General features: G+C 51.9%; 1 protein-coding gene across 3 annotated transcripts; it reads right to left on the reverse strand.

Annotated features, from left to right (window-relative positions):
• Positions 1-1,522: 1,522 nt before the first annotated feature.
• On the reverse strand, positions 1,523-26,440 carry poc1a (POC1 centriolar protein A). 3 transcript variants are annotated; one of them, XR_014766717.1, is made up of 12 exons: positions 26,167-26,396; positions 25,814-25,898; positions 25,460-25,631; positions 24,329-24,508; positions 24,048-24,155; positions 23,806-23,921; positions 22,793-22,926; positions 20,155-20,223; positions 19,594-19,731; positions 9,577-9,843; positions 2,645-3,035; positions 1,523-2,476 (listed from the first exon to the last, which is right to left on the reverse strand). XR_014766717.1 is itself a non-coding variant. In XM_084706202.1 (12 exons), exons 2-12 carry the CDS (start codon positions 26,179-26,181, stop codon positions 2,895-2,897), a joined length of 1,425 nt encoding a protein of 474 aa, XP_084562328.1. In that variant the 5' UTR covers position 26,182; positions 26,324-26,440; the 3' UTR covers positions 1,523-2,894. The 3 variants fall into 3 exon arrangements, 2 of the variants coding, with proteins under 2 accessions (XP_084562328.1, XP_084562327.1); XM_084706202.1 differs by having other exon boundaries at positions 1,523-3,035; positions 26,167-26,182; positions 26,324-26,440; XM_084706201.1 differs by having other exon boundaries at positions 1,523-3,035.

The following is a 26,440-nucleotide window of genomic DNA, read 5'->3' on the forward strand; positions in this document are numbered from 1 at the left end:
TTAACCCCAGGACACACGGGGGAGGAGGGGGTGGGCGAGAGGAGGGGGCAGGAAATGAAGCAATATGAGGCCTTGCCAAGTCCAAACAGAGTTAGTCAGAGGAGACAGTGTCACTAGAGGTCTAAAGTAAGAAAAGTTGTATTGGTCATATCTTCAAAATCGAGCAGGGAAAACTTGAAGGTTTGTTTGCGATAGGCTTACGTAAAAAAAAAAAAGAAGAAAAGATTAAGACGATTTTGTAGGTATGACCTAATTTATATGTTCTCTACTGTGGATTTAGACCATTGTACAGAGATAATCCAAATATCCCATTTCTATCGTAGGTTTAAAAGAAGGTTTTCAATCCTTTCATTCTGTACTATAGCCAGTACATTTCTACACCTGCTTTTGTAGGGAATATCAATCAGAAGACGACTTCCCACAACCCTCTTCAAACGAAAGAAGCGGGATCCCATTTCAACCTCGCACCGTGTTTCGAAAGTAAACACGGTTCAGTTCAAATAAAAGGACACGATCCGACGTCGCGAAGGAATCCCGACGATCATTACGGCAGGAGTGAACTCTGACACAGTGGCACCCTGAAGCTGGAAAAATGCATCCAGATGTGAGCTGGCTTCGTCATCTCCAAAAGAGGCAAGAAATGTGCAGAAAGCCTATCCACCCCCGGCCTCGTGGGCCACACGTGCATAGCAGAATGCAGGGGGGGCATGTTATCCAGATTTCCGTCAATGACACACACATACAGGAACACGTATTCACCTTGTACTGGACAACACACATGCACACTCACTCACTCATGGAAGAGAGTGCGGGGGACTCAAGCGAGCATGCTAGTTATTTAACCCAGCCCATGGGCCTTCCTTTCCCCTCCCCTTCCCTCTAGTAGGCAGGCCTGCTTATGGAGGCCCATAGTAAGGGGAGCTGTTTTCTCGGAGCCAGTGTGAAATAAAAATGCAGCTTGGTTTGTTCCAGGTCCCAGCCTCAGCCCCCAGCCTCAGCCCCCAGCCTCAGCCCCCAGCCTCAGCCCCCAGCCTCAGCCCCCAGCCTCAGCCCCCAGCCTCAGCCCCCAGCCTCAGCCCCCAGCCTCAGCCCCCAGCCTCAGCCCCCAGCCCCCAGCCTCAGCCCTCAGACAGGAAGAAAAAGAGTGGGCCCTGCTTGAGGACTCCGGTTCAGTTCAACTTTTCCCATGAGTGTTGAGATGAGCACATACAAACTGCAGTTAAAACACAGGCAGGAATATTCCAAGTTCCCTCCCCAGGGACCTGTCAGCACACACAGATGCTCTGGAAGAACCTGAGGAAGGTCATCCTATTGGCAACCTCTGTGAAAACAATTCCTGTTTTTGACAATGACTTGTCTTTAGACCTCTATTAAGGAAAAGCTTCTTTTTTTTTCTTTTTGTATTATGCGTCTCAATTCTCATGTGTCTCATGAGTAATGAATGGTATTATAGTGATGAATGACTGAGGCAGATCCCAGCTCACATGAGGTGCATAGTAACACACTTCAAAAAACATGAGATAAATGATAGTTAAGAACTTTATTGCAAATCCTTATTTGCACTGCATACTGTGGCTTCAAAAAGGATGTAAAATGTCTAAAAAATATTAAACTGAAAATTGAAAGGAACATGTTAAATCAAGGTGGATGTACAGTATTTACAACCAAAACAATTAAGAAACAAAACAAAACCAGATAAAAAAATAAATTACAAAAAAACGTTAAAAAGTAATGCCTGACTCTTGGAAATATAAGGCACAGTCATTTCATAGTACAACTACCGTTAAAGCTGTTTCCAAAAGCAGTTAAACACATGCCAGATGCATTGTGTGGCATACGTGGTGTTAATGACACTTTTTTTCTCATTCAAGCAGGCGACATCTTCTCTCCGGAGGCAACTGGTGGGACTGGCTTACTCAGCAGAAAACGATCTGCTCTCAGCATTATTCTAGAGTCTAAACTTTGCCTGCATTTCCTGCCCTTTGGTTCTTTTCATGCAAACCTAGACAATGCCTCAGTAGCTCTCAGGACTCTCTCCATGTAATCAGTAAACGTGCTCAGTCCTGCTGCACAACGTACAGGTAACCTTGATCGACAAGCTTCATTGACAGGATGTATGATATCGGGAGACTGAATGGGACTAATTGAATGAATTGAGAGAACGGCTGACGACAGACGGACAGACGGACACAGAAGTACACTTGAGAGTGAGACGGACGTCAGGGACAGAATCAAGAGGAAGCTACTGAGAAGCGGACAGAGTGGCAATGTGTATGAATGAGAAAGAGAGAGAGAGGGAGAGAGAGAAGGAGAGAGAGGGCGAAAGAGAGAGAGAGAGAGAGAGAGAGAGAGAGAGAGAGAGAGAGAGAGAAAGGGCGAGAGAGAGAGAGGTCTTTATCTGGACGGCTTCAGCCTTCCTCCCGAACAGAGGGACTACAACCTGACGAGTAATCAAGGTCCCTCTTCAATAGTAGCACTGTACAGAGAGAGAGAGAGATAGAGAGAGAGAGAGAGAGAGAGAGAGAGAGAGAGAGAGAGAGCAGTAAATGGACAGAGAGAGTGAGTGAAAAGGAAGAAGTTGATCCAGCTGAGGGTCAGTTCAGTTCATTGGGATGATGAATAGAAAAAGAGGGAGGGAGCTGACCGGGTGCACGGCCCACATCCCAATAGTCTACAGCGGCTTCTTCTTCCTGTCGTCTCCATCCTCATTTCCTTTCCTCTCATCTGCACTTCCCACACTTTCGAACCGAGCCGTGTGAGGGGGCCTGGTGGCTGAGTTCCCTGCGTCTTCCTTCCTTCCTTTTCCTCCTGTGAGCCGGCCCAGGTGGGGATGGAGGGGAGACCCAGGGAAGGAGAGGCAGGGGGAGGCCACTGGGCCCAGGGCGGGGGGGGGTTCAGGCCTGGGGCTGCTGCTGCTGGTGCTGCTGCTGGTGCTGCTGCTGGTGGAGCTGTAGGCTGATGCTCAGCTGGTTGTCAATACACTCCTTCAGCTTGTCCTCCGTCAGTGTCAGCCTCTGCTCCAGAATGGCCACAGTCTATAGGGGCGGGGGGGGGGGGGAGAGGGAGAGAGAGGGAGGGAGAGAGAGGAGGGGGGGTTATAATACAGCATCACCCCCCAAAAAATGGATGAATGCATCTATTTGTAGCCCCGAGAGACAGATGTTCGCTTATCCTCGCGGACAATCCAGCTGATTATGAGGGCCAAATGTGCGTCCTGAGCCCTGGCTCTGTTGAACACAGCCCCTAACACGACCGCCTCTATGTCCCCCAGACGGACGCACACCAGAGGCGGGCAGACACGGGCGACACGCAAGCGCGCGCAGCTGTGCCAAACTGAACGCTGCTGTGCAAAAGTATATGCGGTCATGACCTGCATTCTAAACACAGCGCGGGAGCAAGGTCCAGGGGGGGGGTTAAAGGGGGCTTGATGTTTCCCCTGGAGTCATACACGGCCCTCACTACAACACGTCCACCAACCCGCTACAGTCGTGGGCTTGAATCGTTCAGGGTTTGCTTAAAGCACAGCTACTGGTTGGGGTAAGCAAGTTGACTCAACTGAAGTCGTTCTTACGAGTTACTTTAAATATTATGGTTAATATTACATGAGAATACAGGCTGTAGGTCAAGTACTAAGCAAGTACCAGCCAGACTAGGTTACATGGCATCACTGAAGGCTTCTAGCACTAATGGAAGGTCTTCAGAAGAGAATCTGGACACGTGTTCAGACCCAGCGCTGAGAAAAGAGGCAGAGTCAAAGAGACACAATAAATATAATGCAAATGGGTAATGGCTTCTCGAAGAAGAAGTCCTTAACTAAGAAAACAGGAAGTGCTCCACTTCTATTTTTAGCCTGTGAGGTAGTATCCTTCAAAGAAAACACGTTGCGCGTTTATCACCGAGCTCGTGAAAAGAGAGGTGGACTTTCAGATCTGAATGTGCGCCTTCATTAAAGCCTTAGAACAGTCTAGAAACCCTCTATGGTCACGTGTTAGCCCGAGTGAGACAGAGAAACTGCATGTGCACATGACAAGGTGCGGAGGGGGTCGTTTAAAACCTGAAAGGAACCCTGAACGAGACACAAAACAACCCGAAAATAGCTAAAAACATGATACGGGAGGAAATGTACATGGTGAAACTCAGACTGGGATTCTCTGTCGCCCCGCGTGGCAATGTTGATATAGAATCAAGGTTGTGTTTGCACCCTGGACATTTCTCCCAAAACGAGGAAAGGACGACCTGTGAGGAGAGGGGTGGGGGTTTTATCATATGAATATGTTGTATATTCGTTAGCCGTGTTCGAATCAGTTCAAGACAAGCACAGCACACAAACACTCCCTGTGTCCATGCAGCCATCCTTGCTGTGAAGTGACACAGCATATCTTAGTAGTGGTATCATGAGGTAATTGCCTGTCTGTAAAATGAGTCAAATGAATCTTTTGGATGGATCAAAACTATGACCTCTTGGTTTGACCCTGAACAAAATGTTAACTACAGGTCATACAGTTACAATGGTTAAAACCTCGTACATTACAGCTGCCCCTGTTCTCACCTCGCTTCCATTTTGACCAATCACAGCGGTTCATGTGGTTACCGTATACCGTATCTGTCTCTGAAACCATCCAATTTCAGCTACAGACTATTTCAGCTCTGACACAATCACCCTGGGACAAGCCCTCTCGTGAAAACACACACACAGGTGCATGCATCCACACACACGTACACACACACACACACACACACACACACACACACACAGAGAATGGTGTAGAGGAGGAGTGGTGAGGCTTTCCTGAGCGTCCCCCTGGGCAGCCGTGGTGGAGCTCGATAACATCTGCTGGTATTTCATGCTAGAGGGAAGAAGGGTTTGCATTTCCTTCCTTTGTGAGTGTGCTTTTCCAATCGATAATACCCTACGCTTATCTGGCCAACCTGATAGTGCTACTGAGCCTTCTTAGTCGTCTAAACGTCTAAATTGCAGATAGTAGGTCCTAGAAAAAAAAAAGTGTAATTTTAGACACAGGGGCCTACAGCTTTCCAGGTCTAGGAGAAACTAAATCTTCTGATCCCTAAAAACAGAGCTTTGTCGTCGTCGTCCCCCCCCACACACACTATATATACTCTGTTCTGTTGCCCCGGGCTGTGTGTTGCTTGTTTTAACTACAGCCCTGTGTACTGAAGCTCCTTGATTTCAACTTGTTGCATTGGTTATACAAGATGGTAGGTCACAGGATTCAAGGTGATTACCATTGGAAAGGTTGATCTACTTTAACTGCCGCTTTTGTTCTTATCTACCAAGTGAACCCAGGAAGTCCTCGTCAAACTCATCCTCGCCCACACGTTGGTTATCTACAGTACATAACTTGGATGCTATTTATACGTCTCTCCTTTGCTTAGATAAAAAAAAACAGGTACAGGTTATGTTGACCCAAGATGAAGTAATACCCGGGCCTAAATGAGTTCAACTATTTGTCTCCCTGCGTTTCCCCCCCCCCCAGCGCGTTCCCTCCACTCCAGCGCCGATGATCCTCCACCGCCATTATCCAGGTCAGATAAGACCTGAGATCAAACAAAAGTGTGGGAGCAATTTCCTGGATAGAAATCAAGCCCAGTCCAGGACTACGTCAATTACATTTAATGGAGTTTCTCCTTTGATTATGCTTTTAACTCCGGGATTTGGCTTTTTTCGGGTTGCGGAAAACCAGCCCAGCACTTTTGATTACCAGGCATTACCAAACCAGCCCAGCACTACCAGGCATTACTAGCCAAACCGAGATGGAGGTGGGAAGGGGATCATATAGCAGAACTTCAAGCTGCGCTGCTTTCATGTCACGCTATAACGAACAAACAACTTTCATTTTGTAGGCATCAATTCAAAATGTTGAAATATCCACACCACAAAAAACAATTGCCACCGTGAGAACTTTCAGAAACGCCATTGTGAAAGTCTTTTGTTGATATTTTCCTCCTTCTTCATAGACTCTTTATAACACCCATTATGCTGCCATAAAAGTCTACTGAGTCTGAGTTTCCAGGGCTATTCTGGTGCTGTTGGCAGCGATGTTTAGTGTTCTACCCCTGCGATTTTGGGTTGTAGCATTGGCCATCAGTGGGTGACAGTTTGGAGACCAGATGTGCGTGTTGAGAGACCCTCACAAGCTCTGAGCTCATTTTAATATGTTGCACACTAAATATTTCAAGATGTCACATTAGACTGAGTTCACAGGCGCTGTTAGTTATAAATAACTCTAATTATCTCGACAATGAAGAGGCGGTGGTACATTTGTCTGAAAGAAAGATGTAGAATAACTACCGCACGATCCCTTGAATGCAAGTTTCACACGAAAAATATCGTCCACAAAGCCAGTTTGGTTCAAAACGATTCAAATGGGGACTTTGACGGGTTACATCAGCCCTGTCACCACTGTGAGTGTGCCCAGCACAGTCAGACAAGGGGGGGTGGGGGAGCGAGGAAGGAGGGAAGGTCTTTGAAGAAAAAGGCGGGAAGGCTCCAAGGTCACCAGGTCTCTCGGAGGGTAAAGGTCGGCGTCCCCTGGGAAGGCTAGCAGCGCTGGAACATTACTAAACACTCCCACATGCTGGGAGAGCCTCCGTCAAGGCTAGCCAGCCCTCCAACACGCCTTCCAGGACAGACGTCCACACCACAGGCAACAGAAGGGGCTCTGGGACAGCAGGACTTCCTCTGCGATGGAAACCATCTGTTCTCTACACATAGCCACCCTGCCTCCCAAGGTAGCTTACTGACGATCCACCACTCAAAATGTCCGGTTTTGTCGGAACCACAAAAGAGGAAGACGGATCAAAGTGACATGATAACGATCGATTTCCTGGAAGTACATGCTACACACATGCCAGCCTACGGTCTAGGTGACATAGATGAATGGTATTCGCAAGACTTCTCTCTTTAAACAGTTCTCCACTGGATTCCGTTTCCCATAATCCTCCCTCTTTTCTCAATGTGTAAAGCTGTGAGACAGCTTTTCAAGGCCTGGCTGAGTCAGACTGGCATTAATATAAAACATTCATATTCCCATTTCCCCGCTGCCTGCCCACCCGCCTGCCTTATTACACCCTGAAAGAATGAAAGACGTTTTAATGACTTATTTCCGGGTCCACTCTGCAAACACTGTTAACTTTGAGTCGGCCAATCATCGCCACGTTTACAACATCATTATTGGTCATCTTGTAACAGGTGATGTCATTCTAAAGCCGGGCCTGTCGTTAACCTGACTACACGGTGCTGATGCTTAGACCACTGACGAAACACGCCCTCGTGAGAGATCGGCCTCTGTCATATACGCTGTGTTTTCATTGGCCCTCAGGGGTGACTCAGATTCTGCAACAGTGGAAGGAGGTGTTTCCACTCCTTTAGCTTTCACTGTAAATTCCCTTTTGGGGATTTTATTTTATTTTTATTCTTTTTTTGGGGGGGGGGGGGGGGGGGTCAATATCAATCCCCGACTTGGTGGAGTCACCTTTTCAATGCTTCTTCTTTGACGGACTACAAATGAAGTGAATAAGTGTCATACAGCCAAGGTAAGTGCCACATAGACTGTACACGGTGTCTGAAAGTCAGCGTGTACTGTGGCATGCTGGGCCCCATAGTCCCCTTGCTCATATCAGACAGAGTTACAACCGCCTTGTCGCAGCGTGCCCACACAGCAGTACATTAAACATTCCAGTTCAATGCCAGAGAGTGAGCGCAAAGCCGGCGTTAATGTATGAATGATGTCCTCTGGGTACCAACACCACCCCCACTCCTCCTCCCTCCTCCTCCCTCCTCCTCCTCCCTCCTCCTCCTCCTCCTCCTCCTCCTCCTCCTCCTCCCTCCTCCTCCTCCCCCTCCTCCTCCCCACTCCTCCTCCCCCTCCTCCTCCCCCCTCCTCCTCCCTCCTCCTCCTCCCTCCTCCTCCTCCTCCTCCTCCCTCCTCCTCCTCCTCCCTCCTCCTCCTCCCCCCTCCTCCTCCCCACTCCTCCTCCCTCCTCCTCCTCCCTCCTCCTCCTCCCTCCTCCTCCTCCTCCTCCCTCCTCCTCCTCCTCCTCCCCACTCCTCCTCCCCACTCCTCCTCCCTCCTCCTCCTCCCTCCTCCTCCTCCCTCGTCCTCCTCCTCCTCCCTCCTCCTCCTCCTCCTCCTCCTCCCTCCTCCTCCTCCCTCCTCTTCCTCCCTCCTCCTCCTCCCTCCTCCTCCTCCTCCTCCTCCTCCTCCCTCCTCCTCCTCCCTCCTCCTCCTCCTCCTTCCTCCTCCTCCCTCCTCCTCCTCCTCCTCCCTCCTCCTCCTCCCTCCTCCTCCTCCTCCTCCTCCTCCTCCTCCTCCTCCCTCCTCCTCCTCCCTCCTCCTCCTCCTCCTCCCTCCTCCTCCCTCCTCCTCCTCCCTCCTCCTCCTCCTCCCTCCTCCTCCTCCCTCCTCCTCCTCCTCCTCCTCCTCCCTCCTCCTCCTCCCTCCTCCTCCTCCCTCCTCCCTCCTCCTCCTCCCTCCTCCTCCTCCCTCCTCCTCCTCCCTCCTCCTCCTCCCTCCTCCTCCTCCTCCTCCCTCCTCCTCCCTCCTCCTCCTCCCTCCTCCTCCTCCTCCCTCCTCCTCCTCCCTCCTCCTCCTCCTCCTCCTCCTCCCTCCTCCTCCTCCCTCCTCCTCCTCCTCCCTCCTCCTCCCTCCTCCTCCCTCCTCCTCCTCCCTCCTCCTCCTCCTCCCTCCTCCTCCTCCCTCCTCCTCCTCCTCCTCCCTCCTCCTCCCTCCTCCTCCCTCCTCCTCCTCCATCCTCCTCCTCTGAATGAGATGCCTGCAAAACACGGACAAAGCTGCACTGACAACCCAGAGAGATCAGACTTAATGGATGCGATCGCTCGGCTTGTCTTTTGTTCACACCAGGGCGGCGGACGAGTAGCACGTCACCGCACTGACTGTCCATTACTGTCTCCAGTGAGAGCCCCCCCCAGACCTGCCCCCTCCCCCCCCCCCATCATCCCAGAGGAGCTGACCGTAGGGACACACGGCTGTGGCCTCACAAAGGCTGCACTCCTCTGGGCGCTACGGCCTCTGAGCGAGGGATGCTCCTCGTTGTCTGGGCAGTCGTCCGTCTTTGTGCAGCCATTGCCAAGTGTAACTACCACTGCCACTGCTACAGATGCTCTTCGGGGAGATCAGTGGGTCACGTTGATCGTGCGGGGTTGAGGTGTGTTTTGGGGGGAGGACTGGACTCGCCAGTCTTGTCTTGGCTAAAAACGCTTCTGTTCTGTGTCCTGGCTCCTATTTTATGGCGGATACTTTGGGCCCTGGCTTGGAATGGGTTTGGGCCTTTTCAAAACTCACCGTGGGTCCTCACAAAGTGCTCCTAATACATTTTCTGTTCTGTCTCTTAGAAACACGGCTGGTTGTTTTTTTCCCCCCAGAGCAGCAGGGCAGAGAACAGAAACACGATTCCTGTGGATATGCCCTCGTTTCAATCGTTTAAGAAGACGTAAAGGTGTGGATTGTTGTGTCATGTTCAGTATTTACGTTGACAAGCTAGAACTATGAGGTTAAACACCCCGCCATCTTGAAGCTTATGGGGGTGTGTGGTTACCTGAGTGAGAACATCCAGCTGACCCACTATTTGTTCCAGGGTGTTGGCCAAAGCAGGAGGTATTCCACCATCTGAGGGAGCCCACTGGGCCTGGGGCTCAGCCTGGGGCTGGGGTTGGTGCTGGGGCTGACCCAGGGGCTGCTTCTGCTGGGTGGAGGAGGAGCGAGCGCTGGGCCCTCTGGAGGTTCCGCTGTGGCCCCCACTGCGACTCCTCAGGTCAGGCCCGGAGCTCTGGTGAGACACCAGGTCGCTACCCGGCTCAGCAGGCTGGAAGACACAACACAACCGCTCCGCACGTTATCGTCCACGTTTGAATGTAACCTTTTAGTCTGCCCTACTAACACCAAGACTCTTGGTCTGAGTGTTGCGGCCACTGGTGGCCCAGCCCGTGCCATACACACAGTGTTCCCTGTGTGTAACAAGAGTCCAGGCAGGGAGACTGGGCTGCTGTCCAGCTGTCCTGCTCCTTGTGGGGAGAGAGGCTGCGGAGGGGCCAGCGTGTGGGCAGAGTGTCCTGCTAGAAACCACCATCCACCATCACTCCTACTCCAGCTGCTCCTGTCCAACATCTGGCCGACATGTGCTAGACGAGGCTCTCTCTCTCTCTCTCTCTCTCTCTCTCTCTCTCTCCTCCCCCCCCTCCTTCTCAATCTCTCTCACTCGATTTTTCTATTGCCCTCTCTCTCCTTGCGCCGGGGAGGGCAAATATTTGCAGCGTGTCTGGTGATTTCCCGCCAAACAGCAGGGCAGCAGTGCTACAGATGCTCTCGGACAATCCTCACCACTCAAGAGGGAACACTGCCTCTCCTTTACCAGGGGCAGGGCAGCCTCTACTCTAACAGGGGCAGGGCAGCCTCTACTCTATCAGGGGCAGGGCAGCCTCTACTCTATCAGGGGCAGGGCAGCCTCTACTCTATCAGGGGCAGGGCAGCCTCTACTCTATCAGGGGCAGGGCAGCCTCTACTCTATCAGGGGCAGGGCAGCCTCTACTCTAACAGGGGCAGGGCAGCCTCTACTCTATCAGGGGCAGGGCATCTACACATTCCCCAAAACAGTTCCCGAATCTCTGGTTCCCTTCACCTGCTTTCTGTCAAACATAGTGTACCTCCTGCCGTCCGTCTGCGAATGAAAAAACGCACGTTCTCCCGGTTGCCGGTCTAAGACAGCAGGAGACGCAGCCGTCCGACGCGCTGGAGGAGAGGCGTGGCAGGGCAGAGTGTCGGAGTGGGCCCCCCTGGGTCCCAAACCGGACGACCCAGAGGTGTGGGGACGGTGTCGACATCAGCGACGAGAGACTAACGCCCCTGAGACAACAAGAGGTATAGCACTGACACGCCCGCGCAAGCACACGCGCACACACAAAGCTCAGTGTTTTGGTCACCCCCGCCCTCGCCGCCATGAAGCCAGAGGACTAAGAAGCAGGGTGTTCCCTCGGCTTGGGTCGAACCCATTTCCCTGTTCTGTCGAGCTTCCGCCGGTGGGACAGACAGACAGACAGAAGCAGTCGTCCTACAGGGTTTGGGCTCAACGGTGCTCCTTTTTGCCAGTTCAAACAGAACCCCCCCCAGAGGAGACTTGTTTAAACGGTGAGCAGCCAGGCACGTCAGAGACACACATGGTTATATTCAGCCCTGCTGCTGCTGCTGCTGGGTGAACTCACTGTTGAAAATGGGAGAGAAAGGAAGAACTACTGCTGAGCCAACAAGCTTCATCGAGGCTGGATTAACTTGTGTTGAGTGGAGGACTTACACACAGCTCAGCATTACAACAGCTGCGCACACACACACACACACACACACACACCCACACACACACACCCACACACACCCACACACCCACACACCCACACACGCCCACTCCGGCAAGTCCACATGTGCAGGAGCGCACGCGCAGGTGCGCAGAGACACAAAAGGCAAAGCTACGAGTGCAGGCACGCACGCGCAACAGCGAGCCCGCACATCCACGTACAATCACACACGCACAGACACAGACACACAACAGGAAACCCGCATGGACACGCATAAACGCACACAAGAGCAAACCCTCACGTTCACTCACTTCACACACAGAAAAGCGGCAAACCCACATGCGCACACACACACACACAGTTTAACACCCTCCTGATGAATCACCTGGACTGGAAAAACCAACAGTGGAAAATTTCCTGAGGCCCAAATGAAACTCTGAATCGCACTGGTCTGACAGAGCCTACAAAACCATTCATCACATCCTGACACACAATAGACACACAGCACACAGAAACACACATCACCTCGGGGGAGCCGTGTTTGTGTACGTGCGTGTGTGTGCATGTGTGCGTATGGGGGGACAAAGGGGCTATAAAGAGGCAGAGGGGAATGAGTCTGTTTGATCTATGAGAGGAGGGCGGCAATGCTGCAAGACGGAGGAGTCAAGAGCCATGTCTCCCTCTCCCCCTCCCTCCCTCCCTCTCTCTCTCTCTCTCTCTCTCCCTCTCCCTCTCTCCCTCGGGCTGAAGACAAGAGGGAGGACATGAAAGGAGAGGCGAGCAGAAAAGGAGAGAGAGCGAGCACAAGTTCGCGGCGCTTTCCTCTCCGACCGAAGCCCTCTCGCGTGGCAGAGGCGCCAAAAGACGTTGACGCTGCAGCCTGCAATCGTGACCTCGTTTCACGAGCACGCTCTCGAGGCTGCTAATGAGGAAGCGAGGACTGGGCCCACAGGTCTGGTGGGTAGCAGAGGACACAACTGAACGGTAGGTAGACCCACACGGCAGGCAGTCCTGCTCTGTCTCAGTCCCTGGAGAGGGGCCGTCCCCTCTGCTGGGTGACGGCCTCGGGGGATGAGGTAGGTGTCTATTCCAGAGGGTACAGTCGCTCACACTGGTGCTGTACAGAATGTACAGTGTGAGGACAGGATGAGGAGATATTCGTCTCCCTCCTTCCTCCTCGCTCTCGCTCTCTCTCTCTCTCCTCTAAACTGTCTCTCTATGAGTTCAGTGTGACAAGTCTGAACAGGTGTCTGGTAACTTCATGGTTCAGGGATCTCACCTAGATCTCGCTGCCGTTATTTCCAAACGACGCGACACCTTTTGTCCCTGTGCCCGTCTCTGCGGTCTCGGCCCCCCCCCCCTCGCTGGGGAGCGTCGTTTCCCCGCCTCATTTGCTCCAAACTCTCCTCCTCTTACACTGTCACTGCTGTTACACTACCCCTACGCGCCCACGCTCACACACACACACACACACACACACACACACACACACACACACACCCTCCACATGCTCTCTCACCTCTCTCGTGTTTCTTTCATGCCGACGATTATTATGCTCGGCTCCGAAGCTTCACCCACTTCAGACTGCTGTGAGTGCGTGTGAGTCGGGGAGCGCGGGGATGAAGGTTTGCAGTGCCGATTACTGCAGTGCCCCCGCCCCCCTCCCCCACCCCCCCCCCCACCACCACCTCGGAGCTGTGCTGTGCTGGTGTGACGGGGAGTCGGGCTGTGTGTGTGTGTGTGTGCGCCGCTAGTCTGTATGCACACGTGAGGGGGAGAGAGAGAGAGAGAGAGAGAGAGACCCAGATGTGGAGCACGGTGGGGAGGGGGGGCCAGAGAGGGGGGATTAGGAAGGATGTTATCAGAGAGGGCTGATCTGCCAGACGGCGCTGAGAGGCGCACGCGTCCCCGCCTCGCACGAGCAGGAAAACGCCGGCACACCGGGGCACACGCGCACCAGCACGCTGATACGGGGGACGAACACCAACACAAAGCTGGCTGAAGCTGCAGAGACTCCTACCCAATCACCGCGTCTCGTTGGCAGACAAGTTGACTCCGCATGAGCTCCAGTTGCCATGCACCCTTGCCCCGGATCGTCGAACGCCGGCATCCGTCGGAAGCCGCCAAATCCAACTGCAAAGTCGAGGCTTGCTTCTGCCTTCGTGAAAACGCGCCTTCGGGGGACGTCCGTAACGGACTCGCATGAAAGGCCTCTTATCAATAATGAAGAGGATATGACACGCTGAATAAAACATAAGAGCTGGGAATCCGTCGAGTGTGCGTATTCCAGGTAGCTATCGATCCCTCTTCCCCATTCCCCTTATTGACAATGTCTTCAGAAGACGTCAAGTCCTCGATAACACAGGGTAGACCTCGTTTTTTGTCGTTGTCCCCCCCCCCCCTCTCATACAAAAAACACAAAATTGAAAATCCACACTGTTGACAGCAGGGCTGCCAAGCGAGTGCTAATGGCGTCTCGGAGCGCATCAGTCCTCTGAAAGACAGGGCACGGAGGCTCCCCACACGCATCAGAGAGGCCCGACGGGGGGGCGGGGGGGCAGGCACGGGAGCCTCCACCTCCACCGCACACAAACAGGAAGAAAAAAGGCCAGGAAAGGGCATCTGCTAGCTCCTGTAGGTCTTCAATTACCGTAACACCATTCAACAACCCACTTGGACCCACACAAGGCGTGTGCACACACACACACACACACACACACAACGGTCCGTTCTCCGTGGACCCCATATATGTAAGACGTTTGCTATGGGAATTGAACAAAGCAACAAACCAAAAAAACGGATTCTTATTCAGTCCACCATGGGCAAGAGACGAGCCTCAGACATCTCTGAAAGATGCGCCAGGGAGAAAAAAGAAGCTTTATCTCCCTGGCCGGTTTTAATGATGTTCCCCTCATTACAGCCTGAACGTCCCTCATCTTGTCCGACAGCTCGTTCCACTTGGACCGTGAAACGGCGCAGTGTGTGTTCTCTCGCCAAGACCGGGAGAAGCGTCGCACAGCTGCACGGGTACCTGACGGGAGCTCAGGAGACAGGAGGGACCGCCGAGGGAGGAGGCTAGGAGCCGCCTGGGCTTTCTGTCAACCGTATCAACGCCTCTCGAGGCAGCACGGCGACAATGGGAGTGGCAGCTCGTCTGTTTGGGCGGCCCGCAATGAGAATCAGTCAGCCGCCCGCGCGTGGTTACCGTCGAACGACGCGCGGTCGTGTCGTTGAAAAACGGTGGCCTTGGGGTCTGGTGTTGGAAAAATTGAAGATGTAACACATTTATCCTGTATAAGAATGATTCTGTGTTCGGCATTCCTTGTGTGTAGAGAGAGGCCTACCCCCAAATCTGGACTTTGGGTAACACTAGGCATATGTAAACAACGAGACCTGGGCTGACCACTCTCTCTTACTGGAGAGGCCATAAAAGATGTCTGGCCTTATCTGTGTTGGGTGAATCATGTGGTCAAGCTTACAGGGGTCAAAAGGCACACACACACTCAAACAGGCACACACACACTCAAACACGCACGCACACACACGCACCAGGTCTACGCAAGGAACCAATGAAGAAGCATTTGCACGCTTTTGTCTTAACCAACGACTGTAAGAGAGCTTGTGCTTAAATAGTTAGCTAGCACAACATGCTAGCGGACAAACTTTGTAGCACAATGGCGTGTGATGTTTTTGTCTCCTTGTGGGCCGGCCGCAAGCAATAAAGCTTTCTTAAACTTGTTCACCGACTGACTGTGCAATGCTTGATAGATTTTATTTCTGACATCTGGCGAGGTCATCAAACGCTTCTGTCAGGGAGGCGGTAGCCGTAGCTAGCTACCAGCAAGTAAGGTCGCTCCACAGTATCTTTAGTAGAATGTATTATTGTATGAATGAATGTAACCTTCAAGTTGTTTCCTATCAAGGAATCGGGGCCCAAATGAAGAGGACCTTCAAATCTAACATTTGCTCCTGGTACCAAACATTGGGAGACACAGTGCATCTGCTAGGCTGCAGGTGTTCATCAGGGATTGGAAGTGGGACTGTGTGTCATTTTCCCACCAGACCTGACAGAACCAAAACTAGGTAAGTGTATTTGTGGTGTGATTAGGTATATTAGTAGACAATTGTGTTAAATACAAATCATGGACACAACTATGTAGGCGCTGTTGATGTTTTGTGTCTGTTACGTGTCCTATTCATTTTGCATTTTCAGAGGAACAACTTCTTGTTATTGTCCGCTAATCTTTTAAGATGTAGGTTATGAGCCCGACAGACTGTTGATAGGCATTGTTTTCTCTGCTGCCACTGGGTTACCCATTAACTTTAGCCCACACAACTAAAATGATTTGGACTATGATTTCGACTACACTTTCGGCAACATGTGGTTTTCAGTAGGCTTATATTACATGAACAGTCAAAAAAAAGGCTTTTGGTCGGTGAAATATATGCTCAGTGCTTACATTACAAAAAAAATTATAATACTTACCTACCTGAATCAACCAGAAGTAATCCTCAAATCGAAAACCAAATTAGGAGGTAGTGTGTCGTGAAGAGCATAATTGCTTACGAAAGAAAATGTGTTACTCGAGGAGGTCATAATTTCTCTGGAAACCTGCCTGGTCTAATCATGATAGGCCTCCGTAATTATGCCTGACAAGTGGGATGGCTATTAGAGGCCATCATGTGGCCTCAGATGAGTCCGTCCCAGCGCAGTGCCAGCCCTGTCAGAAAGGAGGGAGAACACACGCAGACAGTGCCGGCCGTGTCAGGAAGGAGGGAGAACACACCCAGACAGTGCCGGCCATGTCAGAAAGGAGGGAGAACACACGCAGACAGTGCCGGCCCTGTCAGGAAGGAGGGAGAACACACGCAGACAGTGCCGGCCCTGTCAGGAAGGAGGGAGAACACACGCAGACAGTGCCGGCCGTTATCTGGAAGGAGGGAGAACACACGCAGACAGTGCCGGCCATGTCAGAAAGGAGGGAGAACACACGCAGACAGTGCCGGCCCTGTCAGGAAGGAGGGAGAACACACGCAGACAGTGCCAGCCCTGTCAGGAAGGAGGGAGAACACACGCAGACAGTGCCGGCCCTGTCAGGAAGGAGGGAGAACACACGCAGACAGTGCCGGCCGTGTCAGGAAGGAGGGAGAACACACGCAGACAGTGCTGGAACACTGGGGCTCGACAAGCTCCCATTCAGAGGTCAGCTGCGGTCCTTTCCACTGAAGTCGCAACCTGTTCGACCGGCCTTTCCCAGGTCGGGAGAGTGTCCTCTCGGTTCTAAATCAGGTCCTTTGTTTTATTGGTCGATTGGCGACTACCCGAGTAAACGTCCAAGTCGTTCTCCTGTTACAGTCACCAGTAAAAGGCCTCACTTCAAAGCTCCATGTCATTGATCAGGGTAACAGTAGACCCAGGTGGCGTGAGGTCACAGGGTGTTTTGGAGCCAAACTCAGGCTCCCCACCCCCTCCGCCCTGGGCCGGCTAGGACCTTGGCAGTGCCCTTGTTGATGTAAGTAACACTGCTGCAGTCAAGAGACTGAAATCGAACCCCCGCCCCACCCCCTGGAGCCCTGCGATGCCCCGCCCGTGACGCGCTGGCTGGCTTGTGTAAGTGTGAGCGAGTGAGGGCGTGTGTGAGGACTGGCCCCTTCAAAGCAGCGGGCTCATTTGGCAAGTGGCGACCCTGTTATCTTTTGATATTTATCCGCCACTAATGGCCTCTCCGTCGCTCGCTCGCTCACCCACGCTCCCTCACAATACTCTGCATCGCTTTCAAGTCAATCCGGATAAAACCGGCAAAAGAACAGCAGCGCCACAAGGTGCGTGACATCGTGTATCTCTGCTGCTCTCTGCTCCTCTCTGCTCAGTCGGGGATCTCTGTTGCAGAGAGGTGAGGGGTTATCTCCAACAGTGGCCCCGTGGGGGGTCGGAACCCACGGCTGAACAGAAGTCGGAGTTAGTCACCGGATTCCCTTTCAATCTACTCAGTTTCAGCCTCCCCAAGGAAACCAGACTCTGTATTTACGACCCAGTGTGTCGGGGGAGCGAGAGAGGGAGAGAGAGAGAGAGACAGAGAGGGGGAGGGAGAGAGAGAGAGACAGAGAGGGGGAGGGAGAGAGAGAGAGAGAGAGAGAGAGAGAGAGAGAGAGAGAGAGAGAGAGAGACAGAGAGGGGGAGGGAGAGAGAGAGAGAGAGAGAGAGAGAGAGAGAGAGAGAGAGAGAGAGAGAGGGGGAGGGAGGAAGGGAGGGGGGGGGAGGGAGAGACACAGAGAGGGGGAGGGAGAGAGACAGAGAGGGGGAGGGAGAGAGACAGAGGGGGGGAGGGAGAGAGACAGAGGGGGAGACACAGAGAGGGAGAGACGGAGAGGGAGAGAGAGAGAAAGAGGCACACTTGCTCTGACAGCCACAATGACACGATGTCCAACTTGCCCTATATAGACATGTCCAATCATTCACAAGTACTGTTCTGCGCAAAGGAGGAGAGGGTTGGAAAAACAACACCTCAATCCATCGTCTATTTCTGTCTGGACAGAAGTGGTTCGGGGGGGGGGGGGGGGGGGATACTGCAGAGGATTTGAGGAACAGCCTTGAAGCGCTCAAGAGGGGAACAAGGGTCTAGAACGAGGTGAACACCACCAAGGTAATCTCTCTTCTAGGGGTGCCAACTCTGCTTCTCGCTGCAGGTTCTGACGAGGCCTTGAATGTGGGCTTCCCTGGGCTACGGAAAACAGCTAGACTAAGTGGAGATATTTGGAATAAATTACAGGTTATGCAACAAAGTGGGCCAGATGGTATTCCTTTCCTACACACAGCTTGGAGAGAAACGGGGTCACATGACAGGGCTTGCTCATCTGTGTGTGTGTGTGTGGGGGGGGGGGGGGGGGGAGTAGGTGGTGTGTGTGTGTGTGTGTCCTGAGATACACCAACTCACAGCCAAAGGCCCAGTGTTATTCCCAAGAGAAAAAAGAAAAGGCAGAAGAAGAAAAAGAAAACATACCAAATATCTTCATGAGAGGAGGCAGAACCTGCCTCCGTCATGTGATATTCCCCAGTTCTACCGCAAACATCTGAAGGAGGCATTCGCCGTGGGGCATACTTCAAAAGGATGCGACTCGGAGATGGAGAGGAAATTAGTCAGGCTGCGTTTGTGCGACAGACACTCTCTGAGGACGGCTGCATGTTTTCCGGCTAAATCTAGACGATACACTGTGATCTACACAGCGTGGGACACAAGCACGCTGTTCCTCTTCTCCCCATCAGTACGCTGACACACTGGAACAGCAAAACCTCGAGAGATCCCGTCCAAAGCGTCCGAATCAAAATGTCCGACACAGGTAAATAAGATAAGGACCTTCGTGGCGGCTTTTCACAGGTCGCTATATATTTAGACCATGAATGAACATTGTGGTGGTGCCGTTTGTTTGGCGATCACCAAAGACGAAACGGTTCAAAGTTGACGACGAGAGATTTGACGGCTCGGTATTCAAGGCCCGTCGACTGATGTGGAGATGGTGAACGGAGGGGAGGTAAGGGGCCACGGCTGAAAGGGAGATACAAAGCTGTGAGTTGGCTCCCAGCCAGCACGTGGTTCACACGCTACGCCACAGGGGCCATGCTGTCCATACACATGTCAACACTCAGGCCTTCCCCCCCCCCCCACCCCCACCCCCCTCTATTCACTGCCTCTTCCCTGACACGCATGCACACGCACGCGTCCTAGCGGGGTGCCATTGTTCCAGGTCTCTCTGGTCTGGAAACCCAGGCTTGTGGGGTCTGGTCCTGGGAGGTTGAATACCATTGGGTGTGGGGGATTGGCCCACAGTGAGGAAGCAGGGAAACACGCCTCCTATCAGATGCAGGCCTCCTGCAGGACATGGGGGGGGGGGGCCCCGCCTCTGCTAGGGACCAGATCACGAAGGGATGCGTGGCTTTTGTGGACATGAGGGGGTGTTCCTTTACAGACCGGTCTGTGGGACGGGGAACAGTCCACTCCTGCATTCTCTCAAGTAGCGCGCTAGCTAGCTAGCAGAAACGTAGCTAGCGATTACGTTCGCTCGTGGTATTATGTTAAAGGAAACGAACGCAGGACAGTTCAGCAGACATCTCTGCTCGTCTCCACCCCTCGACGAATGAGCTCAAGAGTTCAGGTGTGCTTCTGGCCTGGGGTGATGAGAGCCAGTCACGGAGGGGGGGGGCGGTGGGGGGGAGAGGGGGAGAGAGGGGGTGGGGCTGTGAGATGTGCATTCCAGACATTCCCGGTGTTTACCTGGCTCCGGAGCGTGCCGCGGGAGTCTCCGGGGAAGGCGCCGCCCCCCCCCGCCCCCACCTCGGAGGAGGAGGCCCGCTGCTGCGGCAGCGCCTCCCCGTAGTCGGCCGAGTCGAAGTGAGTCTTCCACACCATCACCTGCAGGGGCACACCGGCCACAAACACTGTCCATATGGTGAAGAATACAGTGGGTTCTCTACCCCCGGTCCTCAAATACCCCCTGTCCTGCATGTTTTGGATGTTTCCCTGCTCCAACACACCTGATTCAAATGAATGGATCGTTATCTAGTTATGCAGAAGCCTGTTAACGATCCGTTCATTTGAATCAGGTGTGTTGGAACAGGGAAACATCTAAAACATGCAGGACAGTGGGTACTTGAGGACCAGGGTTGAGAACCCCTGAGATAATATCCACACTTCAAATGCGACACGATACACGGACGACATTCAAAAGCCTGTCGGGCACTTAACACATGCTCGGCGCTGGTTTATATAACCGTGTGTTATTAACTAGAAGCACCCAGCTACAGGCGGAGGGCCGGCGTATAGTCAGTCTCTGACCTGCTCGTCAGATCCCCCGGAGGCAAAGAAGTCTCCGGTCCTGGAGAAGGACACACAGGTAGCAGGACCCTGGGGAGAGAGGAGAGGGGAGGGGAGGGGGACTGGGTCAGACGGGGACAACAGAGACCTCGGCTGGAGCTCTGGAAGAGTTCGATAATGCAAATCTCTCTTCCAGACATTGAGACAATAAAGCGAGCGAGAGAGCGAGAGAGAGAGAGAGAGAGAGAGAGAGAGAGACCGGGACACCATTCAGGAGCCGAATGGGAGACCTCCCTTGGACCCCCTCAGAGTGACTTTGTATTCAGCCCGTGATGTCTGTGAGGTGCAGTCCCAGCTGGGCCCTGCACATAATGTGATATTATCATGTGGGGCTGAAAGATGATGATTCGGATCCATTAGATCCCGCCAGACCGACCAGCCGTCGCTGCTCTAGCGCTGCTTCGTCTGGCGTCAGTCACACTCACTCACACACACACACACACACTCTCTCTCACACACACACACACACACACACACAACCCGTTGAAGGAGCAGGATCCAGGTCATTTATACCTCCCCACCCCTTCCTCCTCCTCCTGGTCCCTGGCTGGCCGAGACTGATTCAGGAGAGCAGGCAGGCGGTCCAGACCTCGTCAGCACCGCTCACAGCTGACACAGTGGGTCACTGACCTGCTTCACGCTCACGACTTGGAAACTGGGACAAGGCGAGGGGGGAAAAAGGAACGACGATGGCCCTCGCCAAGCTTGTCAAGCCGACTGTATTGCAACACCTCCTTCTAGTGAGAAGGCCTCCCCACAGCGTGAAAAAAAGATGACCAGACCCCCCCCCCCCACCTAACATCGCTGTTAACACCCTGTCTGTTGAGGGGAGCAGGAGGGCCTCTGAAATGTCCTGTATAGGCAGGATGTGTGTCAGAGAGCGACCCTGCATGGGGGGGGGGGGCATGTCAGCGTGCGTGACGGGGAATGCTCCCCCCAGTGTAGGGACGGGGCAGAACGTGGGCAGGAGGCAGGAGTCCTACTTCTGAACAGGCTGCCCCCGTGGGGGGGGGGCTGGCTGTGGTGCCCCCCCCCTCCTGCGGCCTCCCCCCCCGCCGTCACAGCAGGCCCACACTCAGACCAAGGTCAAAGTGCTCTCCCCGAACCACCTGGGAGAGCCGACCGGGGGGGGGGGGGGGGCCATGGCAACGCGAGTGGCAGACTGCGTTGCTGACTCACGCCCGCTCCGAGCCTGGCACGCCCCCACGCGCCTCCGACTGTCTCGCGGCTCCGTTGACGCCACAGAAGCGTCGGCGCCGCCGGTGGGGGCAGAGACACGGCGGTGGCGCCGAGCGCGCCGACCCACCCGGCGCGTCCGTCCCTTTGCCACGTCTTCGCGTGGCCTACTTTCCGGAGGCCGTCAGTGGCCTACATTCAAAGAGAACGTAGAGGTGTTTTGTCTCTACCATCTATCGCCGACGCCTGTTCTCCAAGCAGATGGCTGCCGGGCCTGTGGCACCGCCGCATAAACAATTAACACCCCGGAACATGCAGGACACAAACAGCTTGGGTGACTCAGAAATGGGCCACCTGATCAGAAAAAAAGAGACGGGAGAGAAGAAGGCGAGAAGTCTTTATCTGGACGGCTTCAGCCTTCCCTCCCGAAACCGAGGGACTTCCTCAGTCACGAGGACCACGGACACACCTTGTACTCCTCTACATACACCTTGTACTCCTCTACATACAACTTACAACGTACTCTTGTACTGAGGAACACTTCACTGTGTCGGCCTTCTCTGGCTACAACCTGACGAGCCATCACGGCCCCTCTGCAATAGTAGCACTGTACAGAGAGAGAGGGAAGAGAGAGAGAGAGAGAGAGAGAGGCAGAGAGAGAGAGAGAGAGAGAGAGAGAGAGAGAGAGAGAGGGGGGGGGAGAGAGAGAGAGAGAGGGGAGGGAGAGAGAGAGAGAGAGAGAGAGAGAGAGAGAGAGAGAGAGAGAGAGAGAGAGAGAGGGGAGGGAGAGAGAGAGAGAGAGAGAGAGAGAGAGAGAGAGGGGGGGGGGGGGGGAGAGGAAAAACAGAGAGAGACAGAGAGACCAGGCCTGAGAGAGAGAGAGAGAGAACAGAAAAGAAACAGCTACTCCCAAAGTGAGTGTTTAGTGTCTCCTGTCCTCCCCTACCCAGAGCAGGCGAGAGCCAGAGAGCTGTGGGGTGTTGGAGCCCCTGCATGAGGGCCTCTACAGAGGAGGCAGCACCTTCCCTGCCATGACTCACTCTGAGTGGGTAGGCCGTTGCCTGACCGTTTTTATTTCTCTCTCTTTTTAAATGCACAGAAGAACGGCTGGTGAAACGATACTGAACTGAGAAAGGGACATCGAACACCAGCAAACCCCGCTCGCTTTCCCTTTCCGACGCCGAGGCGAGCCAGAACAGGTCCTTGCTGGAACGAGTTAGGGGGAAATGTAGTCCGACAGACTGAGAGTGTCTCTGTAAACATAGATGGAGCGCGCACAAGGAAAGACAAGGAGCAGGGCTTCGTAGCAATCAAGTATGTGATGTGTATCAGTGAGCATGTCTGACTGACCATAAACGTGGTGTGTGTGTGTGTGTGTGTGGGTGTGTGTGTGTGTGTTTGTGTGTGTGTGTGTGTGACGGACCTGATGTCCGTGCAGGGTGTACAGAAGTTTCCCCTCCACCAGGTCGAGGATCTTCAGGGTGGAGTCATTGGAGGCGGTGATGAGGTAGTTGCCAGACGGATGGAAGGATAGCCCATTCACCACAGCGCTGTGAACTGAAACAAGCTCAAATAATCAATGCGCATCCCTAGCACAAATGAGCACATATAGTTATAGACAAGTGCTATAATGACACCTAATACACTCAAATAATATTAGACAGGTCAGTTCCAAACTGATTTGTATGTTGCTGTCTTATTTGAATAGCTTGTGGTAACTAAGGGAGGGTCTAAAAGGAACTTAGTGGCTGTAACACTGCAGGGGACGAGGTCCAGGGTCATTCAACAGGCATGCTACTCCCTCTAGTGTTGAACTGATGCTACTACAACTGCAGCTTCCCAATGAGGCCAATTCAAACACTATTACACTTCTAAAGCCTTCTATGAAATTCAGATTCTACGGAACAAAATGGAACCTTTATAACGCAATCACACAAGTCATATTTTTGAATCTGGAACTTAAAACCGTGTCAAACGGCATTTCTTTTGGCCAGTAACAACCAGCTTGTTCTAGCTTGTCTCACCACTTTTGTTGAAAATTCCTTCAATGCCCCTGCAGTGCCCCTAAAGCCACACAGTATTGTAATGGCTGACAATCTGCCAAGTCTTCACGAGCTGTAAATTGGCTGGAGGATTGTCGTTATCTAACATCTTTTATCTCCAAATATCTCCTCTGCGGTATGTAATGACACATAGTTAAATCCAAGCAGGACTCTGAAACAGACATCTCCAATCACTTCATACACTGTCTATTTTCTATTTCATGTATTCTGTACCAGCTTCCTGTGGGGTCGAATCGAAACGACAGCAGGTCAAAAAAATACCACCCGATCTCACCATTTCCGGGCAATGGTGTTTGTGTTCAATGTTTTTTTTTTTTTTTTTTTTTTACAATCGACCAGGCATTCCCCCTTCATGGACATGACTGAGCATCACCTTGATAGTGCTGCAGGAGCTTGTTGGTCCGAATGTCCCAGACTTTGACTGTGTTGTCCGTGCTGGCCGCAGCGATGCAGGTCCCACTGGGGTGGAAGTCGGCGTGGGTCACATACCTGAGACGTGCAGGAGGGAAACAGGCGCTGACGGTAAGAAACCTTTACAACACACACACGGTCAGAGGTTTCTCTCGTTGCACTGACGACCCTTGATCCACGCACCGGGGCGGCGTAGGTCCTTACCCTCCGTGCTCATAGAAAGAGTGGATGCACTCCCGGCTGTTTTTGTCCCAGAGCTTGATGGTTCTGTCGTCGCTGGCTGACACGATTAACCGTCCATCCGGGGAAAATCTGCGGGAAAGGATTGGGAAGATGGCACATATTTTTTAATTCAGTGCCAAGGAAGTGAAAGCTCAGCTCATACACTCATGACGCTTGGCCCAAGGAGCTATGTCATCATGATGTACACACAAACAACCACAACAGCATGTTAAGGGTGACATCCCACGACAGGTATCACTTACTTGGCGCATCGCACCCAGTTGATGTGCTGGCTGAGGGAGAAAAGGAACTTCTGTCTGTGGACGGTCCAGACTTTGAGAGTTTTGTCGTCTGAGGCTGTGACCAAAGTCTGGCCGTCGCTGGAGAAGTTTACACTGCGGACGGTGCCCGTGTGGGCCTTGAACACTGTCGACTCACCCTTCCTACAAGGGATACAAAGAATAGAACAGAACAGAATAGAACAGTAAGGCAGATAGATTCAGGGTATTGTTTCATATACATTATTTCTGGCTTAACCCTTGTGTTATCTTCGGGTCATTCGGACCCATCAGTCGTTGTGACCCACCGTCATATTGCGACACCTTTATCGCATACAAAAACAAAGTGAAGCATTTTCTTTTAACCTTCGGGCTGTCCTAGACCCCTCACATCGTGAATGTTAAAAGAAAATGCTTTTTATTTGTTTTTGTATTGGGTAAAATAGGGTAAACACAACGATGGTTCGTTGTGAACCTTCGGGTCATGTGACCAGAAGGCAGCAGAAGGGTTAAAAAAACATTTCACGTTTCAATTATTTATGCTCTTCTTTCCAACCACTTATTACACCCAAGATTCCTGTAGGTCTGATTGAAATAGTAATATACAAAAGGCAAAACAAACTGCTTAACCTTATCAAAATACATATAAAAGTAAAGTAACAGTAATTCCTACACAATACATCTGATGTATTGTGCTGGTATAAGGCTTCAACTGAAAACTTCACATAATATAGGACCAAACAGTTGTCATTCCCCTCTACACTAGTGAATCACTCAACTGGGAGTATCTGTGGATGGGCCACTCAACATCCTAAAAAATGATCCAACGCTGTTTTATTGTGACTGTCAGTATTGCTTCCTCACGAGGCTCAATCTGTGATCCTTTCTTTTATAATATAAGCTTATGTGCAAGCGCCATAGTGCAGGTGGAAGGTATTTAACCTAGTGTGTCAGATGTTATAGCATAAACAAGGAAGCCAATGATAAGTTCTAACCATTGGTGACTACCTGGTCCAGAACTGTATTCTACTAGCGTTGTGAAAATAGAGAAACCCATTCACTTTCACCTCATTAGGTGACTGACGTGTCGTGTGTCGTGTCTACAGTTATACTTACACACTGGGGACCCAGAGACGGACGGTTTTGTCTCTAGATGCTGATGCTACAAGGTGACCAGAGGGGGAAAACTGAACAGACATTACAGCATCTTTATGTCCAACAAATCTGTAAGCTCTCATCTGTGGCTTCATGTTCCAGACCATCAGGCAGGAGTCCATAGATCCTGTGACTGGGGAAGCAAGGGTCACACACATCCCGTAATTACACACAAATATAACATTACACACATTACTGTGTTGTTCCACATATGATAAACCACATTGTGTCTATTGATTGTGGTATAATGTTCTATGTTCTTTCCAAATTAGGGTTTGACAATTGGATATGTGACAATGTTATAGCACACTTTACCTATTTGCTTCATGTTGCAGTTGAAGTCAACACTTGTTACGGTGTCTCTGTGGCCCTTAAAGTGTCTCTCTAGGGTCGGGTCATCCTATGTAGTGAAAGGCAAAGCTGGGCATCAGTGCTAGACAATTTTGCACAGTAACAAAACAAATACAAGGAAGAAAACGTAACTCGCCTGGCCATAAATTATTCAGATCTAGCGTAGTTCTCTTGCCATTACTACTGTACCTAACCTCCAAATTATTAATTTCAGGAGAGCTACAAAACGCTCAAAAGCTAGCTAGTAACAGTACAGTTACGTTTCATATGTTAGGCTACTCATACAGCATTCTCAGAAAGTGCTGTAATAATCTTACCAGTGCAGAAGTCATCCTTGGATTGTATTTGAAGAAACTCAGTAAATTAATTGTTACTTAGCAAACGTTATCGTATTTTGATACACTTGTGTGTGTTGTTATTTGCTTCTGTATAGTGTTATGTCTGAGAAGAATTAAGAAACGATGAATTAGCTACCCCAATAACAAACTCGGTGAATTGTCACCCGGTTGCTGACAACAACGGAGACGTTTCAGTTTACGCGCCGCGATTGGGCGCTGACAATTCCTTCTTCTTCGTCTGATAAATGTCTTG

Source organism: Hypomesus nipponensis, chromosome 9, assembly GCF_054491055.1.
Source record: "Hypomesus nipponensis isolate SF chromosome 9, ASM5449105v1, whole genome shotgun sequence".
NCBI classification, from domain to species: domain Eukaryota; kingdom Metazoa; phylum Chordata; class Actinopteri; order Osmeriformes; family Osmeridae; genus Hypomesus; species Hypomesus nipponensis.